Here is a 23011-nt window from a genome sequence, read left to right on the forward strand (position 1 = left end):
TTCCCGACGCCCGCGATGGCTGCCGTGGAGACGCCGCCCGCTGCCGCGCCGGCTGCCTCTCGCAAGCGGCGGCCCAAAGCGCAGTACCTGCAGGCGGCCAAGCGGGCCCGGCCCGGCGGCTCCCGCCAGCTGGAGCCCGGCATGTGCGGCATCCTCATCACCTGCAACATGAACGAGCGCAAGTGCGTGGCCGAAGCCTACAGCCTGCTGGGCGAGTATGGCGAGCAGCTCTACGGGCCCGAGCAGGTAGGAAGAGGACTTTTGGGTTTCGAGTAGGAAGGGGAGCAAGACGCGGCACGATAGGAGTTTATAAACTTATATATCGCTTGGGGGGGGGGGAGAGAAGAACCGTCGGAATCGTAATACCCTTATGCAAATCTGTGGTGCAGCTGCTTTTGGAATAGAACGAATTAAGTCCTAAACCCGAGGTACCACTGTACTGTGTCTTCTCCCCTCGAAACGGATATTGCTGGGGAAGCTTTAGAAAAGGGCGACCAAAAAGGATCAAGGGAATGAAGCAACGCCCCCGTGAAGAGAGGTTGCAGCGTTTGGGATTTTTTTTAGTTTAAGATAAATAAGGCAAATAAGATGATAGAAATTCATACAGCTCCGCATGGTAAGGACAAAATGGCTAGAGGAAACTTTCCCTTGCTTAACACCATTATAAATTGTGGGGACCCGTGTTTAATTGTTTAACACAGCCGTATTAATTGTTTTTTTTAACAGGGCTGTGTTGATTTTTTTTAAGGAGAGACCGACCGAATTTGTATAAGAATTTAAGCTTGTACCAGCTCTAAAGAAGCTTTCCTCGCTGAGTTAACTTGACTAACAATATGTGTGCATGTGTCTGTAAAGTTCACAGATCAAGATGAGAGCAGACTGTCAGGAAATGAGGAGGACGACGACGATGCTGAAGCTGCACTGAAAAAAGAAGTGGATCAGATTCGCACCTCGACAGAGCAGAAGCTGCGACGGTTCCAGTCGGTTGAGAGCGGTGCCAACAATGTAGTTTTCATTAGGACGCTGGGTGTAGGTAAGCATGCATGGAATGGGAAGAGGTAGCATAATGGGCAAGAGCGTAAGTTCTGAGTCCTGAATACACTAAGTGGAAATGATGGGCATCAGAGGGGGAAGCAGAGAGGTGGTAGAAAGAGAGAGAAAAGAGGTGGCCCTGCCCAGTTTTGGGATTGGCATCTCCCTGTGTTTGCACCTAGACTTCCATGCCTTTAGAGATGCCCTTTCTTCACCCAGAGGAATGAATGAAAAAGTCTCTCTCACTGCCTTCCTCTTGCAGAGCCTGAGAAGTTGGTGCACCACATCCTGCAGGACATGAAAGCCACCAAGAAGAAGAAGACCAGAGTCATCTTGCGTATGTTGCCTGTTTCGGGCACCTGCAAAGCTTTCCTGGAGGACATGAAACAATATTCAGAGACCTTCTTTGAACCTTGGTTTAAAAGTCCCCGTAAAGGCACTTTTCAGATTGTTTACAAGGCTCGAAATAACAGTCACCTGAGCCGGGAAGAAGTCATCAAAGAACTGGCAGGTAAGTGATTTATTTTCTAGTAGCAGGAATAGGCAGAAGGTAAGTCAGGATCTGTTGAGGATCTCTGGCTGATTTGTAGTAGGGTTTCTGACTCCCAGTTGTTTAATAGGAGCAACAAAAAATAGGGTGGTTTTTTCTTTGCTTTTAGGTTGCTGAAACAAAGCAAACTTAGGGCAGGGGGAACAAGTAGGATTTGTGTGTGAAAAGGACTGGGGGCTCTATTCTGAGACTGAAAACAGATTCCAGGGCACCATTTTCCTTGCCTCTGTCATATCTCTCAGCCACTATTTTTCACATGACTTTGGTTGCCAGATTTTTTCGATCAGGGATGGGGAACTGGTGGCCCTCCTGAACATTGGCTGAAGTAGCAGGGGCTGATGGGAGTTGGAGTCCAGCAACATGTGGAGTCCTTCAGCTTCCCTATCTCTCTTAGATCTTCATTTCTAACTTTAGTGCTTTCAGGGTGGGGTGGAACAGTGGGTTGGACCCAGACTAACAATGCAGCCCTCATAACATACTTGCTTGGAAGTAAGTTCCATCAAGTTCAGTGGACTTATTCCCAGGTAAATGGGCGCAGGGTTGCAGCCTAAGCTAATTGAGTTCCCATTGATTTCAGCGGACCTGTGAGCAACCAACTTAACAGTGTATTTTTTAAAATATGTATCCTTAAATGTGAGCCCCATTGAGTTCTGATGGCCTTGTTCCCAGGTAGAGGATTGCAGCCTTAATCTGGATACATTCCCTTTGTATGGAAGAGGAAGGTATTAAATACTTAAGCTGAAATAAAATATGTGTGTCTCTCATCATGCCAAGTATGGCCATCATCATCAGGCTGTTCTTAAGTGGCCGAAGATGAAAAGATGATGGATTGCTAAAGACATGCAGCACACAGTTAAACTGCAGTTTACTACCACAGGAGGTAGTTATGGCTACTCCAAAAAATCCTTGGAACTGTAGTTTGTTGAGGGTGCTGGGCATTGTAGCTCAGTGAAGGTTAAACTGCAGCTCCCAAGATTCTTTGGAGGAAGCCATGTGCTTTAAATGTATGTTGTGGATGTGATCTTGGATGGCTTCAAAAGAAGATTAGAAAAATTTGGAGAATAAGATTATGTTCTAACTCCACTGTCAGAGGGTGTATGCCTTTGAATACCAGCTTCTGGGACTCGCAAGTGGGGCAAGTGCTGAGGTCCTGCTGGTGGGCTTCCCAGAGAGGCATCTAGTTGGCCTCTGTGAGAACTGAATGTGGGGTTAGATGGGCCTTTGGCCAGATCCAGCAGAGCTCTTCTTCTGTCCATAGTCTCTTAGCCCTTATGGGACACCATCTCTTCATTTGTGGCTGATCAAAAGTATTACTCTCCAGGCTTACCAGAGGGCTTTCTGCCTCCCCAACCCTTCTTTGTTGCCTTGGCAGGAGTCGTTGGCCATCTCAACCCAGAAAACAAAGTTGATCTGAGCAACCCCGAGTTCACCATCGTGGTGGGCATCATAAAGAACATCTGCTGCTTGAGTGTGGTGAAGGACTACATTCTGTTCAGGAAGTACAACCTCCAGGAAGTGGTGAAGAGCAAGGAAGGGGAAGGGCAGCAGGATGCTTCCAAAGTGTCCCAAGAGGGGGGCCTGGATGGGGAAAAACCAACTGAGGAGAAAGTGGAGGAGAAGACTGAGGTGGCAGAGGCCAGCGACAATCACAAGGACTAGGACCATTCATGAAACTTACTGGGGGAGAGACTCTGAAGGATGGCTATCAATGAATTGGGTGTGGGTGTGCTTTAATTGTCTTTTATAGCTTTATGGCAGTTAGGCTGTTTAGCCAAACCATCAATCTGCACAAATCGAGGAGGAACACCAAACTAAATGTTGCCACAGACTAGGAAGCAAGGGAACAGCCTGGAGCTTGCAAACAGGAGAACAGAGCTCTCTGATCAGAAGCCACAGCCAAACCGAGAGCTCCCATCTCCTGATTGCAAGCTCCAGGGTGTTCCCTTGCTTCCTAGTCTTTGGTAACAGTAGTTGGGTGTTCCTCCTCGATTTGTGCAGATTGGTGGTTACAGCCAACCAGAGTTTGACCCCAAACCTGGATTTGAACACATGGCTTGAAATGGGTTTCCAGTTCTGGAGAGGGAGTCGGAGCATACAAAGGAAGAGTTGAGAGCTGGTGAGCCCCAAGGCAGGACCTTGACAGTCACACTGTGCTTTAGATATGAAATCTGAACCAAGCCTCTAGCTCCAGTCCAGCGAATGTGAGTCTCTGTAAAAATGTCAACGAGAGAGGTGAAACTCAAAGCATACCAAGGCTTGAGTTCCTTTTGACAATGAGATTTTGGCCTAATTTTGCTGAATCACCCCCCCCCCCATCAACATTAACTGCTACTTAAAATGCGCTATTTCTCATTTGCTGTTGGTGTTAAATCCAGGCACGGGCAGCATCTCTTGTATGGTTGTTTACAGACAAATAACACTTATCTGTGTGGGTTCTTGCTGCCTCGTTTGGTAACAACTGTTGGTCAATATAGGGCAAGCATGCTGTCTTCAAGCCAATGAACTGATGCAAGCCATAATCAGATTTTCACACTGGCCTGGCCATGGCTACATGCTTCAGATTTCTAAACTATTGTGAATCCAGAGTTGATTCAGGATCTGGGACAAACACTTCCTAAAACCATAGCAGTGTGTGGTGGAGAGGGAGCAGGGTTTTTTTTTTAAAAAAAAAATACAAGTTTTATAAAAACCTCGTGGGTAGTATATACCTTATGTGTTGGTAGGGATTTATTAGCAGATAGATTAGGGATGGGGAACCTGTGGCCCTGCAACTTTTGCTGGACTACAGCTGCCATCATCTCTGACTATGATGGGCCACATGGGCTGGGGCTGATGGGAGCTGGAGTCCAGGAAATACTTGGAGGGCCACAGTCACCCCCCCCAACTCTGAAGTAGACAAAAGATCTGAGAGTAAGTTGAGAGAGAAATGAAACTGTATTGAAATATGTTTGCAGAGATTGGGAATAATCCTTTTGGAGTTGTTTCCACAGGCAAGGTGGGTAACCTTTAGCTTATGTGTCTGGCAGCTAACAGACCAACACAGTTCTCCACCATCTCTGCCAGTGGGCGCATTGTGTCCTCCTCCTAGACCTGGTGGGTTCTAGCCACCTTGTGCCAAGCAGCGTGTTGGTGAATGTTGCTTAATGAACCCACATACCGGGTAAGGTAAGGTGAGTTTGCTCCAGGAGGATGTTGTAGCCAGATAATCCAGCATGGGTGACTGCCTTTCCTAAGCAAAACCCTTTTCTGAAGATTGAGAAAGAAAGGAAGGACAGGAGAAGAATAGATGCCAGTGGTCTCACAAGCAGGGCCACACAACTCTGGCCTTTGACTGATGAAGAGCAGGTCTGTATGAAAGGCTCTTCTGTTCCACTGCAGGCCTGGTTTCCTGGTGGAGCCCCATAACACCAGGGTTCCCAGTTCCCAACTACCATCAATGCCAGCCTGAAAGCTGCAGTCCCAGCAACACCTGGAGGGTCAAAGGTTTCCCACCCTGGCTTCAGATACATAGTATGCCCCCTCCCTGAAGCACCCACATAGGTGGAATGCTGCAGCGATACCTCATCTAACCCTTGAAAACTAGGAGAGCTGGCCATGGTAGTCTCACATTCGTCTCTGTAGCCTATGGAAAAGAGCAGCATCAGTGTCTTGCATTTATGAGCAAAGGGCTGCCCCACAGCAGCCAGTGTGGGGTTGCTGCATCTACATTTCCATTAACACTGGGTCACACTGTTAAACTAGAGGTGGGAAGTTTAAAGGGGAATGCCTGCCCTCCATTTAGCGGGCAGTTGTGACCCTAGAGATACGGCCTTGTGGCCCATTTGTGGGAAGGATCTGCCACTGCTTTTCTGTCTTGGGCCATAAAATTTGCCTCCCAGGCTCCCGTTTCTGGCTCCATCAGAAAATTGGTAGAGTCAGCTCTCTGTCACATATACTTCCAGGCAGTTTCAGGGTGCTTGCTCCTAGAGCAACAAAATCCTTGGCTGAGCAGCTGAAAGGTGAGGGCTGTGACCAGACAGAAACTCGCACCTCTTTTGGTTGTTAGGGGAAGAAGTTATTATAGGCCTGGGAAAGTGACAAAATAGGCCTGGAGTGAGACACCAGAGCATTAGTTCTGCTGGGGAACTACAAAAAGCATTTTTTTGCGGGGAGTGGGGGTATTTTCTCTAAGATCGAAGGTGTTGTATGGGGCTTGGGAAGGGTTCTTTATTAAATTGGGTCTTGCAGTGTCATTTTAAACTTCGTTTTTTAAAACAAGTTGCCTGCATGAGTTTGGCTTTAGTTTCGATTTGGAATTTCCTTCTCAGAAAAGAATCCTTGTAGTAGAAGAACATCTGAGACAGGTTAAAAAAATGATTCTGTTTTGTATATTGTCTTGTTTTTGTACATTGTTTTTTTATTAAACTGATTTTGTTTCAGTTTGATGCCATTCCTCTGTGATTTTTTTGTTTGGTCGAGGACTAAGTATACTTTGTAAAATGGCGACTTTAAAAAAAGGAACAAGCAATTTCAATGCAATGTTGCTGTCTTATATAAAAGGAATACATGAAGTGGGATAAGGCCAAGAGTCCATCTAGCTCAGTATTGCCTCTTGGATCACAGAATCATAGATTTGTAGAGTTCAGAGGGATCCAAAGGGTCATCTAGCCCAACCCCTGCAGTTCAGTGGTACAGCTTATAGAATGTGTTGCATGCAGAAGGTCCCAAGTTCAAGCCCTGACATCAAGGAAGGGCTGCGAAAGGCCCCTGTCCAACATCCTAAAAAACTTCTGCTAGTCTGTGTCTAATTCTACGTGAGAAGCTCTTACTCAGTGTAAGGCAGCTTCCTACGTCAGTTCAAAGGCAGGGCAGGGAACCTGTTGCCTTCCAGATGTTAAACAACAATGCCAATTGTCAGCTGATCACTGGCCATTCTGGCTAGGGTTGATGGCAGCCAGAATCCAAACAGCATCCAGAAGACCACAGGCTCCCTATCTGTGCTATAAGGCATCTTTTAAATGACAGGCTCAGGTCTAGGCTTGTATGGAACACCCATATTCTTTCATGACAAATTAGCCCAGAGAAGCCTTCTAACAAATCACTCCCTCTAAATAGTAATCACAGATGGCAAGTGCCAACAGGAAAGTAGCCAAAACGGAACCACTGGGAAACAAAAGAGTGTGACTGTCACAAATGGTGGAACTTCAAAGGTTGCAGAAAAAGTACAAAAGAAAAATCTATTTTCTTTAAAAAAAACAACAACACTGGGGGAATTGCTCACGCTCAACCCACTCTTACAGCTGATCATATCCTGGAACCCTGAACTGGGGTATTCCTGATAAGAGCTGAGTATCCACTGGCTACAACATCTTGTTGCAGCCCCTGCTTGTCCTTTTTAATCTGAACCTTGCATGTGTTAGGTACCATTAAATAGTTTGGAATCAGGTGATCACTTTTAACATCTGCCCACATTGTGACCTAAATACTCTTAAAACTAAGACAGTTTAGCACACACTTGGTTCTACACATTTTAAATGCCAGCCTAATGCTGATGGTGGAGAACTCTTGCCTTAACCTCAGCACAGAACTAAATGGGTCCCCACTCCTTTTTCCTCAATACATTTCTTCGAATTTTGCCTGTGATGGTTTTTGGCAGCTCTTGGACAAATTCCATCTGATGGAAGAAGGAGAAAAAAAGGAAGCACCAGAATTAAATTGCAAATGTCTATAAACGTTAAAGTTAGGCAAATCGGAGTATGCTATTTGGCCACTGAAGGGGTGAAGCTGATATGGGAACAGCAGCCCTGCTATAGATCAGACCAAAGTTCCATTCAGCCCAGTACCCTCCTTTTCCTGGTGGCCAATCAGATGCCTTCAGGAAGTCCTTGGTAAGGCACAAACACAGTAGCCCCCTCCTAAGGAACTAGTATTCACAGACCTCCTGCTCCTGACTACAGGCTTCACTATTGACAAGCCTGTCCAACTAAAAGGAAACATGGATATTATTTGGGATCAGTTTTTAACACAACTCACCTTTCTGGGATATTTGTATGGAGCAGTCACCTTTTTGACATGTTCTTGCAGCTCAAGGGTTAACTTCTCAGGGTTGTGTGATGCAAAGGAAGGAGATAAGACCACAAAAGCTTTCACCACCTAAGGAGGATAAAAAAACAATCAGCACATGTTGCAACATTTAGTTAATCGAAAGCAATAAATAAGGAAAGGGGAATTTTTTGTTTTTTCAATCTTCAGGAGGACTTTAGGACCACATGGAGAGGAATTTAATTCAGGAACAAATTTTACTGTTTCTGTACCATAGCATGGGTGGTTCCTTCGCCCATACCCCCTGCAAAGAGCAACAACAACTTGAAAATTGCTAAGGGTCTTGGTGGGAACTGAACGCTTTCCATGCTTAGATGTTTTTCCATTGCTGCCTTAGAGCATAGGGGATCTGTCCCCATCCTGGTGCATTTCACAGCTCCCCCTGCCATCAGCTGTTCACATCAGCAGGGCTTCATTAATGTAATTCATTTCTATTTGTGTACACACAGGTAGGTTGGGCATCTTTACCCTATGAAAATGTGTCTAAATCTCAGCTAGAGACAAATTAGGAGCAACTCAAGGACTCTAACTAGGGAGAAGCCAGGTTTGAGAAACAACACATCAAACAGGATACATAAGACTTTTGGATAATGTCATGTGAACACATAAAGAACCCAGCACTGTAAATGAAGTGAGTGCAAATTAAAAAGGAGTGTGAACACAGGCCAAGTCACACTCCCGCAGGCACTCCGACTTATCATCATCCCCTCTTTCTCAGGGCTTCCTTTGTTCCTGTGTAGAATCATAGAACTGTGAAGGGTTGGAAGAGACACCAATGGTCAACTTGACCAACCCCCTGCAATGCAGGAATCACAGGTAAGGAATCTCTGGCACATGGCTATCCAATCTCTGTTTAAAAACGAAGGGGAGTCCACCACCTTCTGAGGGAGTCTATTCCACTGTTGAACAGCTCTTACCATCAGAACGTTCTTCCTAATGTTAGTTGGAATCTTCTTCCTTGTAATTTGAATCCAGTGCTTCAGGCCCTACCCTCTGAAGCAGCTGCTGTTTCCCCAACGCCCCGATTCCTATACTTTCCCAAAATTCCCAATATTCACACTGATCCAAAAAAGTTGGTAACCCTGTAAAGATGAAACCATGCAAAGATGGGAACATTTGTAGTCTGCAAATCCTCTGCCTTGTAGACAACCATAATTCCCAGGCCATGCATTAAATAGGATTTGAGTTTCTTATTTAGCATTTCATTACCTCCCCTCTGACAGGATCTGGACTGCTCACCACAGCCGATTCGACCACTGCTGGGTGCTCAATCAGAGCACTTTCCACCTCAAAAGGCCCAATACGATACCTGGAAGCAACAACAACAAAAAGGCCAGTTGACTCTGAAGGTGACTTGGAAACTACAGCTAATCCAGAATGTGGTTGCCATACTGGCGACAGGGAGCGGCCACCAGGACCGTTTTTTCATGTGTAAGCATGGCAGCCATTTTGGGCGCAGCAATCTTGTGTAATCTAACGCCGCAATCTCACCTCCCAAAAGCACTTTATTCAGGGCCGTGATCTTGTGCAGATCACGTAACTCACCCAGAAGACGTGCATAACAGTTTTTGGGCCTGGTCATGTTGGAGGGTATGGTGTACTAGTAAAACTGTTTTATTTCATAAGGCCTTGGGCCTTGAGTCATCTATCTGCTTCCAAGTTTGTGTTCTGTTTCTTTATAATTAGCCATTTCCCCTTGTACTTGCTTTCTCATTTTCCTGTGTATTTTGTGCATTTGTATCTATTGTCATTTTGCTTTAAAAATCTGTTAGCTGTTTTGAAGGCTAACCAGTGGGAAAGTGGCCTAGAAATATTAACAAATACTTGCTCCTCTCTGTAGTAACACATTCTGCAATGTACAAACCCAGAAGAGATGATAACATCATCGGATCGCCCAACAAACCACAAATATCCATCTTCATCCATTAGCCCTCTGTCTCCAGTAATGTAGAAATTCCCACGGAAGACTGTAGCAGTTTTCTCTGGATTATCCTTACAATAAACACAATGATATGTCTATGTGAATCAGGAGTCTCTGGCTGCTGCTCTTACTTAGGAAATAATTCCTACTCCTGCAGGATAAACAGTAAAGGGTAAAGGACCCCTGGATGGTTAAGTCCAGTCAAAGGCAACTATGGGGTTGTGGCACTCATCTCGCTTTTAAACTGAGGGAGCCAGCATTTGTCCACAGACAGTTTTCCGGGTCATGTGGCCAGCATGACTAAACCGCTTCTGGCACACGGAGGACCGTGACGAGTGCCAGAGCGCACGGAAACGCCATTTACCTTCCCGCCGCAGCGGTACCCATTTATCTACTTGCACTGGCATGCTTTTGAACACACTTAGAATTGAGGAATTGGTTAAGTTATGTGGGGAGTGGGGTGACTTTTTGCAATGGCCCCCTTAGGCTGCAATCATAAGAACATGAGGTCTTCCACGATCCAGACACTGCCACATCTAATCCAGTATCCTAATATAAGGGCATTGACACCACAATGACATCAGGTGACCCATTTTGCTCTCTGTCCTGTGCTATTCAAGCTCTGCCGACCAGCTGATTATAAGGACTTGCACAGCGCCGCACAAGTCCCTTTGGCCCAGCCGCAAAGCAGCCTTGTAGACCAAATGGGGAGGCTTGGCAGGCCTATTTAAACTCACAGGCAAGAGTTCCCCACCCCTGATTACGGTGGTAAAAATGTTGCCATCGCATTGCAATTACATTGACATACAGAGAATTGCTACTCCTTACCATATAACGAGAGAGAGAAAACCAAATGGCCGATTTGATTTGGTGTACAGAACTACAGAGGGGAAAGAACTCGTATCTAAATTTACTGTGAAGCAAGAGAAAATACAAAATGGCCACTTAGATTTGACATACCAAAAATTAAAAGGGGAAACGTGTTGTATATAAATCACTTAACATGCAGCAAGAAAAACAAAACGGCTGCTTTGATTTGATTCCCAGAAACTATACAGAGGGAACTGTCTTGCATAGAAATGAACTGCTTACCACATAGCGGGAAAAGAAACAAAATGGTCTCTTGGATTTTATTCTAATGGCAATGTCTCCTTCTTCCCCACGAGGCAAAATATTGCCGTTTTCATCTATAATCTAGGGGGGAAAGGCAAGTACAGTTATGGTTTAGAGGGGTGGGGGTGGGGAAACACCTCTAAACACACAGATATCATTACTAATTTCTTGAAACTCTTCTTGTTTCCATATTTTCACTAGACCCACCTGACAAATTAGCTGCCCTCTTACCTGAACATCATATGGTGGAGCTGGTGTGCCCATGGACCCAGGCTTAATTTTCTTCCCTTTCTCATTTTGCGATATAATACCCTGCAGCAAACAAAAGTTTTCAAACCCTTGATCATCTGTGTAAGTTGCATTTTTATTCCACTTTAAAATTTCGAGCAGATAACTCAGTTTGTACAGACCTGTGACAGAACCTTCTCAGCGGTGGCTCCCCATTTGTGGAATGCCCTCATTATTAACATTCCTGTTTGCTCAGGAATTTGATGGCTGTCAATTTGATACTGTCTTGACAACTCTGAAATTATTGTTTAATGATTGCTTTTAAATGGGCTGTCTCTAACAAAGTTCCCCTCAGGGTAAACCAGTTGAAATTATTGGGCATGGCTAATTGAGGTCTATTTATTTCAATGGGCGTACACTATGCAAATACCAGGCCCCATTTGCACTGTGCATTTAAAGCAGAATTATACCACTTTAAATGGTCATGGCTTATGTCAGGGAACTGCCATCGGAGCCAAGGGTGGCGCTGAGGCTCCCAAATGATGATGCTGGAGAGGGAACCAGCAGAGGGAGAGAGGACGCTTCCGCTGGGGAAGGAGAAAGAGGTGACACCAGGGAGAAAGGGGAGTCCGAGGGAGCTGCGGAGAGAAGGCTCCAGGACTCTGCCAGTGAAACCAGCGGGGAGAGCACAGGACCTCCTCTGGGGACACCCACTCTGCGCAGACAGCTTTCGCGCAGAGAAGGGAGATGACGATTGGGTGTGAAAGAACTCTTATGTTGGAAGAAATTCAGGAAACGCCCACTGACGGATTCTTCCAGTGATTGAGACAGTCACGGTGTACTGACTGTCCAGCCTGGGGGCAAAGTTTTGTCCAAACTACTCAGCTCAGAGCAGTTTGCGCTTTACGCACAAGCAACCCCATAGCCCATTATAGCTTCCTTTGTAGAATCCTGGCAGCAATTGTTCACTAAGGATGATGAAAGTTGTTAGGAGAACCCTCTTCCCAGGGAACTCTGGGAAATGTGGCTCTGTCCGCTACTTTGAGTTCCTAGGAAGGAAGATGCAACAAATTAACTAAACACTTTTTGAAGGATGATGGTTATTATGACATTGGCTAAGCACATTAACTCGGTTAGGGTTCCACTGCATTAAGCACTTCTAGTTTTGCTCCAGCAACAAAGGATGTTACACTGTGCCCTGGTTTCTTTCGCTTGCTATGCTGACCCGCTCAATTGGGCCTACCACTTCAGTCTGTCCATAGCCTTCGTAGATATCCAGACCCGTCTGCCTTTTCCATTGCACCATCACCTCCGGGTTGAGCGGCTCCCCTCCTGTCAAACAGTGCCTCAGGTTCTTGAACCTGTAGCTTAATAGAAATAAGAGGAAGGAGTCACAGTGCTTTCCTTAAAAAAATTTAAAAAAAATGTCACGGGGCTCCATTGAAAATTGATTCTCCATGTGAACCAGGAAGTGACCTCTCCAGACAATGGAAAAACTTCTTTTCTTATCTCTGTGGCTGCGATCACTCGGTGATGCGGACGCCATTAGGCGGTTGAATGCACATGCATATTCCGTCCATTTCTCTCCCACCCGCCCCCTCCGTGCAGCCCCAGGCACTGGCAACCCATGCTACGCCACTGGTGATGCTGTGTTTTTTCCCACCAGCACATTGGTGAACAGTGCGCTAGATGCAGGATTGCAGCACTTTGATGTGCAGACTGGGAGGATCATTGTGGTGGACAGATACAGGTGGGAGGTTTTCCCTTCCAAGGCTGGATGGCAATCACAAAAGAACGGCTACATTCCCGATGCAAAACAATAACACAGGGTACCTGGTAAGATCATGCTGCACCAACATGCGATAGGCTGTTGGGGCGCTGCACACTGTCGTTATTGGATACTGGGAGAGAGTCTAGAGAAAGTAGGAAGGGAAGAAAAGCACAAATTCACAATGTAAAATATATTTCGCTTTGTGGGTAACAAGAGCACATTTTGAGCCTTCCCTTTACCCAAAGAGCCCTAGGAAGAGTTCATTATCTCTCTGCTCCACAAACCCATTTTATCCTCACAACAATCCTGCAACATGGGCTAGGGTAGGAGTTAGTGACTGGACCATGAACCAGTGAGGTTCACAAATGCATAGGGATTTGAACCTAAGTCTCCCAGGTCCTAGTCTGAAACTCTATCCACTACACCAGGGTTTCCCCAAATTGGCTATCCAGCTGTTTCTGGACTACAGTTCCCATCATTCCTTACCACTGGTCCTGCTACCTAGGGATGATGGGAGTTGTAGTCCAAAAACTGCTGGAGATCTACGTTTGGGAAACACTGCTCTATAGCATACTGTTTTATAGATATTAATAGATATCATGTGGTGTATATGCTGCCAGCGGTCTTGATATATATTTATTTTTATAAAAAGTGTAGTTTATAATTTTTCAAATAAATAAGTGCATTTCAAACGGTAACATAGTAGGTAGTGGGGCAATTTCTCAGTTGTGCTGGAGCAAGGCTGGGTGATAGCTCAGAGCTTCAGAACCTAAGACAGGGATAGTGACTCCTTTTCAGCCTGAGGGCCACATTTGCTTCTAGTAAACCTCCTGAGGGCCATAGGCCAGTTTTGGGTGAGGCTGGGGGCAAAAATGATCAAAGCAACAAATGTATTTTTTCCCCCTTAACCACTGCACTGCCGGCTGGTATCCACATGCTGGCATACTCCACTGTCTATCCTCCATCCAGCCAAACAAGATGCACTATCAAAGTTCAAGGATCCATTCCCAACTAGGAAAAACACTATGAAGCAGGGTCAGGAAGTGGTAGGCCAGGGGAGAGTTCAAAGGGCCAGACAGAGAGGTCTGAAGGGCCACACTGGCCCTCTGGCTGCGACCTGCAGGTCACTTCACTTGGTCAAGGTTCCATAGTCTGGGTTGTTTTTTTACCCAGTTGGCAGAGAGTGTGAAACATAGCTTACCACCCCCCCCAAGATAGGACTTATATTCTTACATTTAGGAATTCTCTCGGCTCAAACTGGGGCATGCTGTGTACAAAGACGGTGACGCCTCGAAGCCATGGGGCAAAAACACTCCCCAGGCCTGCCTTCACCCAGCCTGTATCGGACATGTTCCAGATGATGTCTGAAGGCCTTATGTCCAGCCAAGACCTGAAAGAGACAGAGGTTGAGAGATGGGAGTCTGCACTAATACATACAAGAAAAACTGTCTTTCACTCTGCCCAGAGACTTTCAGAGAGGATATGGGATATGGAAATGATCAGTTGATGGGTGGCAGCCTGCAAACCTCACTTTCTTTGCCCACCAGGTTCAATTTCTCCTGTGAACTTGGGGATGGGGAAGAAAATTGATTCACTTTGCATTTAAAAGTTGAATTTATCAAATTCACACTGTGGGAAACAATAGGCGAACCAAAACACCACTATCCTATAAAATCCTTACTTTTCTGAATTTTGCAAGGCAGCTCTCCAACCCAGCAGTGTGTACAAAAAAATGCATTACATTTGGGTAAAGTGTGCACATACACACATATTCACAAAAACAGTATTCAAAATGTACTAGTTAAAATGTGTATGTTTGTCAAAATAGCATACAAAATTGTGTTTATTAGGAGAAATTGTCACTAGGATTTTTTTTTTAATTCAGATTGCTGCAGAAATATGGAGAACCAAATTTAAGACTGGAAAAATGAGAAACTGAGAAAACTGAAAAATGATTTGTCTATCCCTGCTCCAGAGAGAGAGAGAGAGAGAGAGAGAGAGAGAGAGAGAGAGAGAGAGAGAGAGAGAGAGAGAGAGTTAGTTTAATGCTTTAATGCTTCCTGGAGATTTATAAAAACACAAGCAAATTATAGAACTATACCTTCCAGATAATGCCAATCCAAGAGCTAAACTGCTTTGGGAATGCTCTGCCATTTTTGGAGACCCAGTAGTTCCACTTGTGAAGTAGATCGTCATTGGTTCATCGCTCTTGGTTTTCACGCAGCTATGATCAGAAGGGGCCACGCTTCAAGAAAGTCAAAAAGGGTGACAGGTCAAGGAAGTGAATGTCCAAGTCTTCTGTATTTAAATGTACAGCAGAGGGTGCAAACAGAAGCTATAACAGGGACCAGCCTCATAAGTGCCAACTGTGGGAGCCTATTAACGTGGCTTTGTGTCATGCAATTGTCACATGAACCTCCTGTGCCGATGCTCATTCTCAGACACTCATGAGCAACTGTATGCTTCTGAATACCACTCCTTTGGAATGGCAAGTGAAGAAAGTGCAGCTGAAATGATATTTTGTTTGTGGACTTCCCACAAGGCATCTGGTTGGCCACTGTGAGAACAAGGTGTTGGATGAGATGGGCCTTTGCTAGAGCTGGTTGCAGGTTTGATGGTCTCCTGGACTTTACCACCCAGCAACACCAATATTCTTGGAAGTAGTGGCCTGATCAGGGAAGCTGTCTGCCATTTTAACTTCCTATAATGCCCAAGAGCGATGCTACAACAGGAGCTCTGAGGAGTTGTGGGGAACTTATAGGGCAGGTGGTTTTCCAAACCCAGTTGTGGTCACCAGTCATACACTTCAAGTACTATTATGCTCAGTCAGTAGAGCATCGGGCTCTTAATCTCAGCAGTGGCGAACTTCGACATTTCAAATTTCAACAGTGCCCTGTGTGATGCCAAAATTCAGTGCCCACCTCCACCTCTCGCCTTCCGTTCGAAGTCATTTTTGCGGTGCCCTCTCAGCTCAGTGCCTAAGGTGGCCAAACTGTGTGCACTCCCCTAAATCTGCCTCTGATCTTAGGGTCGTGGGTCTGAGCCTCTCATTGGGCAAAAGATTCCTGGATTGCAGGGGGCTGGACTAGATGACCCTCACAGTCCATTCCAACACTATAATTCTCTGATTCTATAATATTATAAACAGCCGTTCCTTCCCCCCAAAAATCTGTAAAGTGTTAAGGGTGCTGAGAATTGTTAGAAGACCCCTATTCCCCTCAGAGAACTACAGTTCCCAGCATCCCCTGGAAAGAGGAATTGACTGCTAAACCAGTCTGGGAATAGTAGCATTCTGAGGGGAAGAGAGGTCTCTTAACAACTCAGCAGTCTTAACTACATTTCCCAGGATTCTTTGGGGGAAGCCATGACTGTTTAAAGTGGTATCACAAAGGGGCCACATTCAGTAACCTGAAGAATGTGCATGTTGAGATGTGGGTTCATTGCCGGTTCTGAACCCTACCAGGACATTTCTCCTGCCGTATAAGCAAAGCCACTGTTACTCACTCAAGCAGCTCCTTGAAGTTCAGCCAGCCCCCCCTCCTGCCATCGGAGAGCAGCAACTTTGTTTTCAGAAAGGGGCAAGAAGATGAAATGGAGTCCACTGCAGGGGTCAAGGTGTCATGGGTAATGATGCATTTGGCTTTTGAAACCTGGAGTCTGTACTGGATATCTTTGGCCGTCAGCTGAGGTGTCCCTGGCATGAATACAATCCCTAGAAGACCAACACATTCAAAATGGTGTTTAGGTTTCATGGATTCACTTGTGTTTTTAGCTTATTATCCCACTTTTCTTCCTTTTTTAGAAAAAAAAATATTTTCAAAGTTTTAACAAGGAAAACATTTTAGACACACACACACACACACACACACACACACAATTTCATAAAACCATGGTCATATCAGTACCTTTATGGGGTTCCCTGAACCCCCAGACTTCCCTCTACCCCTCCCTTGGCTTCCAAAATTCACCTTTTAAAACTGCATATAATTACATTTATCCAAATAGTTATACTTCATTTTTATCTGTTGTTATTTTAAAAAACAAGTGTTATGTAAATCCTGCTAAGGTTTTTTAAACTTTTTCAATGTTCTTTAATATTATATTCTATAAAGTTATGGCGTTATCTATTAAATTTGTCATCTTCTTGGTCAGCCTTGCCATCTCCACATAGTCCATCATCTTCATTATCCATTCTTCTTTCGATGGGACTTTTTCTTCTTTCCATCCCTGGGCGTATGTGGGGACGGATGGATTAGACACCCCTTTTCTTCTAAGATGGAACGCAGGCCCAGACCTGCTTAGCAGTGGTGGAGAACCTCTGTTGCATGGTCCATTTTGTGTCTTTGTCTCCTTTTTAGACGCAGCAGCCAATTTATGTCATACTACACACAACCCCACAGCAGCCATTTTGTGACTGGCACCTACAGCAGTTTCTCGAGTTTCCAGAGCACCCAAGATGTGCTTACCTGACCGAATGCATGCCACATTCAGCAGCCACCATTCTGGGACTCGAGGCAGAATGAGAACCACTCGGTCTCCTCTTTGCAGACCGCATGGGCCAGAGAGCACATTGGCCGCTTTCCGTGACAGGACTCCCAGCTCCTCAAAGCTCCATCTCACTTCCTCTCCTTTGCCGTCTATCCACCAGAGAGCTGGATTGGATGTCCTGCTTCCATCCTGCAAAACAGCATCAGTTTCAGGGTGTTCTCCAGTTTATGGTAGAGACTTTATGGATAAGGTTGTATCATACAACAGCAGCCCTCTGCCCCCCTTTGCAAAAAATTAAAGTACTTTTGCAAAAAATTAAAGTACTGTATTTTTCGCTCTATAAGACGCACCAGACCATAAGACGCACCTAGTTTTGGGAGGAGGAAAACAAGGAAAAAAATATTCTGAATCTCAAAAGCCAGAACAGCAAGAGGGATCGCTGCGCAGTGAAAGCAGCAATCCCTCTTGCTGTTCTGGCTTCTGGGATAGCTGCGCAGCCTGCATTCGCTCCATAAGACGCACACACATTTCCCCTTACTTTTTAGGAGGGGAAAAGTGAGCCTTATAGAGCAAAAAATACAGTAAGTCTCCAGCCCTTTTATCAATACGTAAATGCAGGCTGTGCAAACAAATCGGAACGAATGCTCAGTAAAGTCTGGGCACAGTTTAACCACCACGTAAGCTTTGTGTAACCAACCTTCAGAACAGAGTAATAGCAGCATCAGCAGCGGTAATAACAACAATAATAACAACGATAACAACAACAATAACAAGAACAAGAATAAGTTGTTATTGGCCACTCTTTTTTTAACCAAAGTAACTAAGTGATTTACAGTAAAAACAAGCAAGCAAACAGATACGTTAAAACTGGAGAAAAATAAAACAAAGAAAAAGCAAAAAGAGCTGTTTTTTACAAGCTAGAACAGTGGTCAGCAAACATTTTTAGCAGGGGGCCGGTCCACTGTCCCTCAGACCTTGTGGGGGGGGGGGCGGACTATATATATATTTTTTGGGGAAAATAAATGAATGAATTCCTATGCTCCACAAATAACCCAGAGATGCGTTTTAAATAAAAGGATACATTCTACTCATGTAAAAACACGCTGATTCCCAGACCGTCCGCAGGCTGGATTTAGAAGGCGATTGGGCCACATCCGGCCCCCAGGCCTTAGTTTGCCTACCCATGAGCTAGATTAAAACATCCCATTCACTCAAAGAGACCATGGGTAAGTAAAAGCCAAAGATCTGGTGAAAGATGACTGCTTTTGCCTAGTGTCAGGGAACTGACATCAGAGCGAGAGGCAGAGGCAGGGCTCCAGAGCGATGCCGGAGAAGGGACCTTGCATCAGAGACTAGTGGAGAGAGCGCTGGCACACCCCTGCCTTCCCCTTACTTGCACAGACGAGTTCTGCGCAGGGAAAGTAGGAGGAGACTTGGTGTCAAACAGCTCTTATGCTGGAAAAGGTTCAAGAAACGCCCACTGACAGATTCTGCAAGTGACTGACCGGCCACAGAGTGTGGGCTGGCAGCCAAGGCATGGTGAACCAGGCAATCGAACACAACTAGCAGGCAACTTACGCACAAGTAACCCCTTACAACCATTACACCTAGCTAAGTGGCTAAATGGGTTGAGGGCTCCCGGTTGCCTTATCTTTTGAGACACTTATCTTAGCTACTCTTTTCTGAAGGTTAAAGGGGACGCAATTTGGCTAAAATCTGGTGGAGGCCGGTCCAAAAATGGAAGCAAGAAGAACTACCAACATTAGAAGAATGGTGGTTGAAATTGATGGACTATGCAGAATTAGACAAACTAACAGGAAAGATCCGAGATTGGCAGGACCAGAGGTTTACCGAAGACTGGACTAAATTTACTGAGTATTTGTGATGATCAGATTACGTTTGTAGGACTACAAAAAGTTCTGTGAGCAGTAATTTAAGAAATATTGTAAAAATGGAAAGGGAGAATTGATTTGTTAGAAAAGGTAAAGGCAATATTAAGTTAAGAATTGCAGGAGAGAAATAATCAAGACGGAAGGCTATCAGAGATGCTGAAGGAAGTCCAAACAAGGACATATGTATAATAATTTGTGTGGTATGTCTTAAAAAAAAATTGTATGCTAAAAATAATAAAAATATTATATATATATATATATATATATATATATATATATATATATATATATATATAATCTGGCGGAGGCCAGGAACGAGGTGTCTCTCTTTATTGGATCCCCCTTCCTCCCAAATTCAAGCACTGTCTTGGCATATCACCCCAGTAAAGCAGGAAATGGCTACCCTGAATGGGGAGAAAGGTTACCTTTTCAGCTTTGGACCATTGATCCAGCACATCGCTTGCAAAATTAAAGTACTCTGGGACCTCCTTGTCGCCCCGGTTAATAGCTTCGTAGTGTGAAAGGTCAAGTGAAGCAAACCTCTTGTTGTCATTCTGGAATGCCCTGCAAAGTGATGGGCAGCTCCAGGCAGGCCTGAGTATTTTGAGCTTGAGTAAGATTTGCATGTTGCAATGTGAGTGGGCCTGAGATCATGGGTGGTTTGGTCCTTCAAGAAAAGAGAAAACGAATCATTATTTGTTATAGAACCATAGAACTGTTGACTTAGATGTCATCTAGACCAGCTCCTGTAGCCACTACTTATAATTTCTTGAAATAACTAAGGACATTTTTGTTCTAGCCAGCTTTTCCAGCCAAATGTATTTTTATTTATTTATTACATCTCTGTCTTGGATGTTTATTTGCATTTGCATTGTATAGGATATGCAATGCAGGATGATTATCAATTTATTAATTGCCTTCTACCCAATTGCAATAAACAATAAAAATGGGGAAAAAATAGTTAAATGCACAAAAAACAGTATACACATTTAAAAAGAATACAAAATAGACACACAAGGCATGCAAGCACAACATCCCTGACTAGCAGATGGAAGGATCTGTCAATTTTGCCCCTCTAAGGGTCTCATTTTCCCAATCTTAAACTCATTTCTCAGCATTTCTGCAGCAATTCATGGTTTTTGGGTTTTTTAAGCCCCGGGTAACACAATGAAGTTTTGTATGTTGTATGCAAGCCTGCATGCCTTCTGCTAGCATATTCATTTTTGTCCTCATTATTTGGTCTGAGAAATGCATTGCAAAATTTGGAGAAGTGCAAATTTCAACGGACGGCTACGTTTCAATTCACATATTGTTTTGAGAACGGTGAATTAGTTAGATGCACCTTCTGTATGGAAACTGAACCCAATATCTCTAACATTTGTAATCAGTATTACGGACGGGGCAAACAGTTACATTATGATCATTTATGATTACTATTATTAATTAGCTGCCCTTCAACCTGAAGGGCAGTTTACATCAGCAAAACACAACCTTACAACACAATACTAAAAGCAGTCTAAAGCAACTTCCATAAAGCTCTCATGCATTCTCTTGGTCCAGATCAGCCCCCTGCAAGTTATTCCCTTTTTCAAAAAAGTGTGGCATCACATCTAGTTTGGCAGTAGGAGTAGCGATGAGAAAGTTCGTGCTAGGCAACCTTCCTACCTCACAGGACTGTTGCAAGGATAGATAAGAATTTGCTAAAAAAATTCAGGGTGTGCATGGAAGAACCAATAGCTCAAAAGCAAGCAAACCATTGTTACCTGGAGGCAGTTGGCTTAGACAAGATGTCATCCTGCACCACCAGAGATGGAAAGAGCCTCTGCCCAATTCCTGCTCCTCAATCTGGCTTCTCCAAAGCGTATGAGTCTTGTTCGTACTATAAGGGCCTTTCGCTGGAAAGGATTATTCCCCTGTGAGAATGAAGTTGTTTGTTTCACCAATGATCCTTTTTTTTTTTTAGCCACAAAGAGCAGAAAAGAAAACGTATACTAGCCATGCCTCTCCTTGGCCTCTCACTGCAGATCAATAACTAATCCGCTGCAGGTGAAGCTATAATTTCACCCTATGGTGCCAGCAGAGATTTGGGGGGCGGAAACAGCTAATATAGGAGTTCAGGAAGTTTTGTGGTGCAGGTAGAACTATACAGGATGGCATTCATACAATTAACAATTCCATAGTTGTTGTTGTTGTTTTAAGTAAGTAACTGGCATGCATGGGGGGGGGGGTAGCAGCTGGTGGAGGGTGATGTGGTGCCTTTAACCCTGTATTCCCCACTCCAGACCTTATCCAGATTGCCCGGGGTTGATAATACTAGCAGTCATTTTTGATTGTTGAACAGTTTTAGTCTTCTTACTTTTATTCATACAGTGGTACCTCGGGTTACATATGCTTCAGGTTACAGACTCCGCTAACCCAGAAATAGTACCTCGGGTTAAGAACTTTGCTTCAGGATGAGAACAGAAATTGTGCTCTGGCAGCGTGGCAGCAGCAGGAGGCCCCATTAGCTAAAGTGGTGCTTCAGGTTAAGAACAGTTTCAGGTTAAGAATGGACCTCCGGAACGAATTAAGTACTTAACCTGAAGTACCACCGTATCAGTTTGTCTTGCAATGTTTCTGTCATTTAAAAATTTGATTGCATGCCGCCCTGGAATCCTGTTTTGAATAATGGGTGGTTTATAATTCGCCACCTTCAAATAAATAAATAAAAATATTTGGATTGGAGGAAAACATTCCCATTCAGACTGCCGATGCCAATATTCATTCGTTGGTTCATTCGTTCGTTGGTTCATTCATTCAGTAAAGCACACATCTTCATGGCTCTTTCTAACCCTCTCCATATTATCCATGCAACAACTCTGCAAGGTTGGTTAGGACAAAGGGGCAGTGACTGGTCCAAGGCCACCCAGTTGAGGTTCATGGGGATTTGAAGCCTGGTCTTCCAGATTGTAGTCTGACACTCTAGTGGCCTCCTCCTGCTCCTCCTCCTCCGCTTGTGGACCCTGACACACTCAACTAGCGGTCATGTCAGGGAGCTGCACTACTTCAAGCAATTCAAGATGGGCAGGGGGCACCATTTTAATCTCCTACAAGGCCCCAGAATGATGTTTGGTTCTGGACAACGTGGGAAGTTAAAATGGCAGCTAGACCCTGCTGCCTAGCATTTCTCAGAGCTGTGAACCAGGTTGTTGGCACCCTGGCAACTGCCCAAGGATACCATTTGCTGACACCAGCCCTGGTGCAATACCTGCTCACTTAGAATGAAGAACAGAACAAGCATATTTTGATACTGAGCCACCATTGTCCCCAATCTCCTCTTGTTTCTCCTGTGTGGTACTTCATTTTCTTGCTCCAGTTGTGCCGTAGCGCTGTACTGTTTCCACTCATCATAGCAATTTGGGCAAAATGCCTAAAAGTTAATGATGGTTTAGCATAAGTTTGTTGAGCTGCACAAAGGCCCTTGGGCATAGCTATTTAAAATATTAAAACATCTATTAAGGGATGGAGTTGTGATTCAATTAAAGCCATCGGTTAGGGCAACCACCATTCTTTGTTATGAATACATTAGGCACATTAAATCAATTTGCATAATTCTGCCTCCAAGTACCATGTTTTCAATGAATTTTGACTCCCTTGGCAAGACTGAGGAAGGATGATGGGAAATCTCAGGAGAGGACAGCATAGGGGTATAAAGAAAAAAAATGCTTCTGTTTTGAGGAACAAACAGGCAGTTACCAGGTGTACCATTTAAAAGCCTCAGAACCCTTGAACACAGCAGAACTTACTTCTGAGTAGACAGTGTAAGGCTCCATTTACAATGCAGTCATACCTTGGTTGTTGAACGCCTCACGACTCGAATGTTTTGGCTCCCGAATACCGCAAACCCGGAAGTAAGTGTTCTGGTCTGCGAACATTTTTCGGAAGCTGAACATCCG

General features: G+C 44.6%; 2 protein-coding genes across 2 annotated transcripts in view; one reads left to right on the forward strand and one right to left on the reverse strand.

Annotated features, from left to right (window-relative positions):
* Positions 1-6006, forward strand: THUMPD1 (THUMP domain 1 NAT10 acetyltransferase adaptor). Its single transcript, XM_081888903.1, has 4 exons — positions 1-246; positions 856-1033; positions 1295-1543; positions 2955-6006. The coding sequence occupies exons 1-4, from the start codon at positions 16-18 to the stop codon at positions 3239-3241; spliced, it is 945 nt and encodes a 314-aa protein (XP_081745029.1). The 5' UTR covers positions 1-15; the 3' UTR covers positions 3242-6006.
* An 807-nt stretch (positions 6007-6813) lies between these two features.
* Positions 6814-23011, reverse strand: part of LOC309356237 (uncharacterized protein) — a 33458-nt gene continuing 17260 nt past the window's right edge. The window contains exons 16-28 of the mRNA XM_081887510.1: positions 19502-19720; positions 17163-17373; positions 16201-16408; positions 14798-14941; positions 13930-14086; positions 12759-12838; positions 12169-12292; positions 10929-11009; positions 10677-10778; positions 9528-9655; positions 8873-8972; positions 7595-7714; positions 6814-7235 (exon numbers count right to left, since the gene is read on the reverse strand). Of these exons, the coding sequence (XP_081743636.1) occupies positions 7149-7235; positions 7595-7714; positions 8873-8972; positions 9528-9655; positions 10677-10778; positions 10929-11009; positions 12169-12292; positions 12759-12838; positions 13930-14086; positions 14798-14941; positions 16201-16408; positions 17163-17373; positions 19502-19720 (1761 nt within the window). The 3' untranslated portion in view covers positions 6814-7148. The remainder of the gene's footprint in view (positions 7236-7594; positions 7715-8872; positions 8973-9527; positions 9656-10676; positions 10779-10928; positions 11010-12168; positions 12293-12758; positions 12839-13929; positions 14087-14797; positions 14942-16200; positions 16409-17162; positions 17374-19501; positions 19721-23011) is intronic.

Source organism: Podarcis melisellensis (genome assembly GCF_964234715.1).
Source record: "Podarcis melisellensis genome assembly, chromosome: 14".
Lineage (NCBI taxonomy): Eukaryota > Metazoa > Chordata > Lepidosauria > Squamata > Lacertidae > Podarcis > Podarcis melisellensis.

Excerpts from the sequence above, each read along its gene's own strand:
- THUMPD1 (XM_081888903.1), top strand. The coding sequence starts at position 16 with ATGGCTGCCGTGGAGACGCCGCCCGCTGCCGCGCCGGCTGCCTCTCGC. Across the intron at positions 247-855 it reads AGCTCTACGGGCCCGAGCAG|TTCACAGATCAAGATGAGAG; the intron begins GTAGGAAGAGGA and ends GTGTCTGTAAAG. Across the intron at positions 1,544-2,954 it reads AGTCATCAAAGAACTGGCAG|GAGTCGTTGGCCATCTCAAC; the intron begins GTAAGTGATTTA and ends TTGCCTTGGCAG.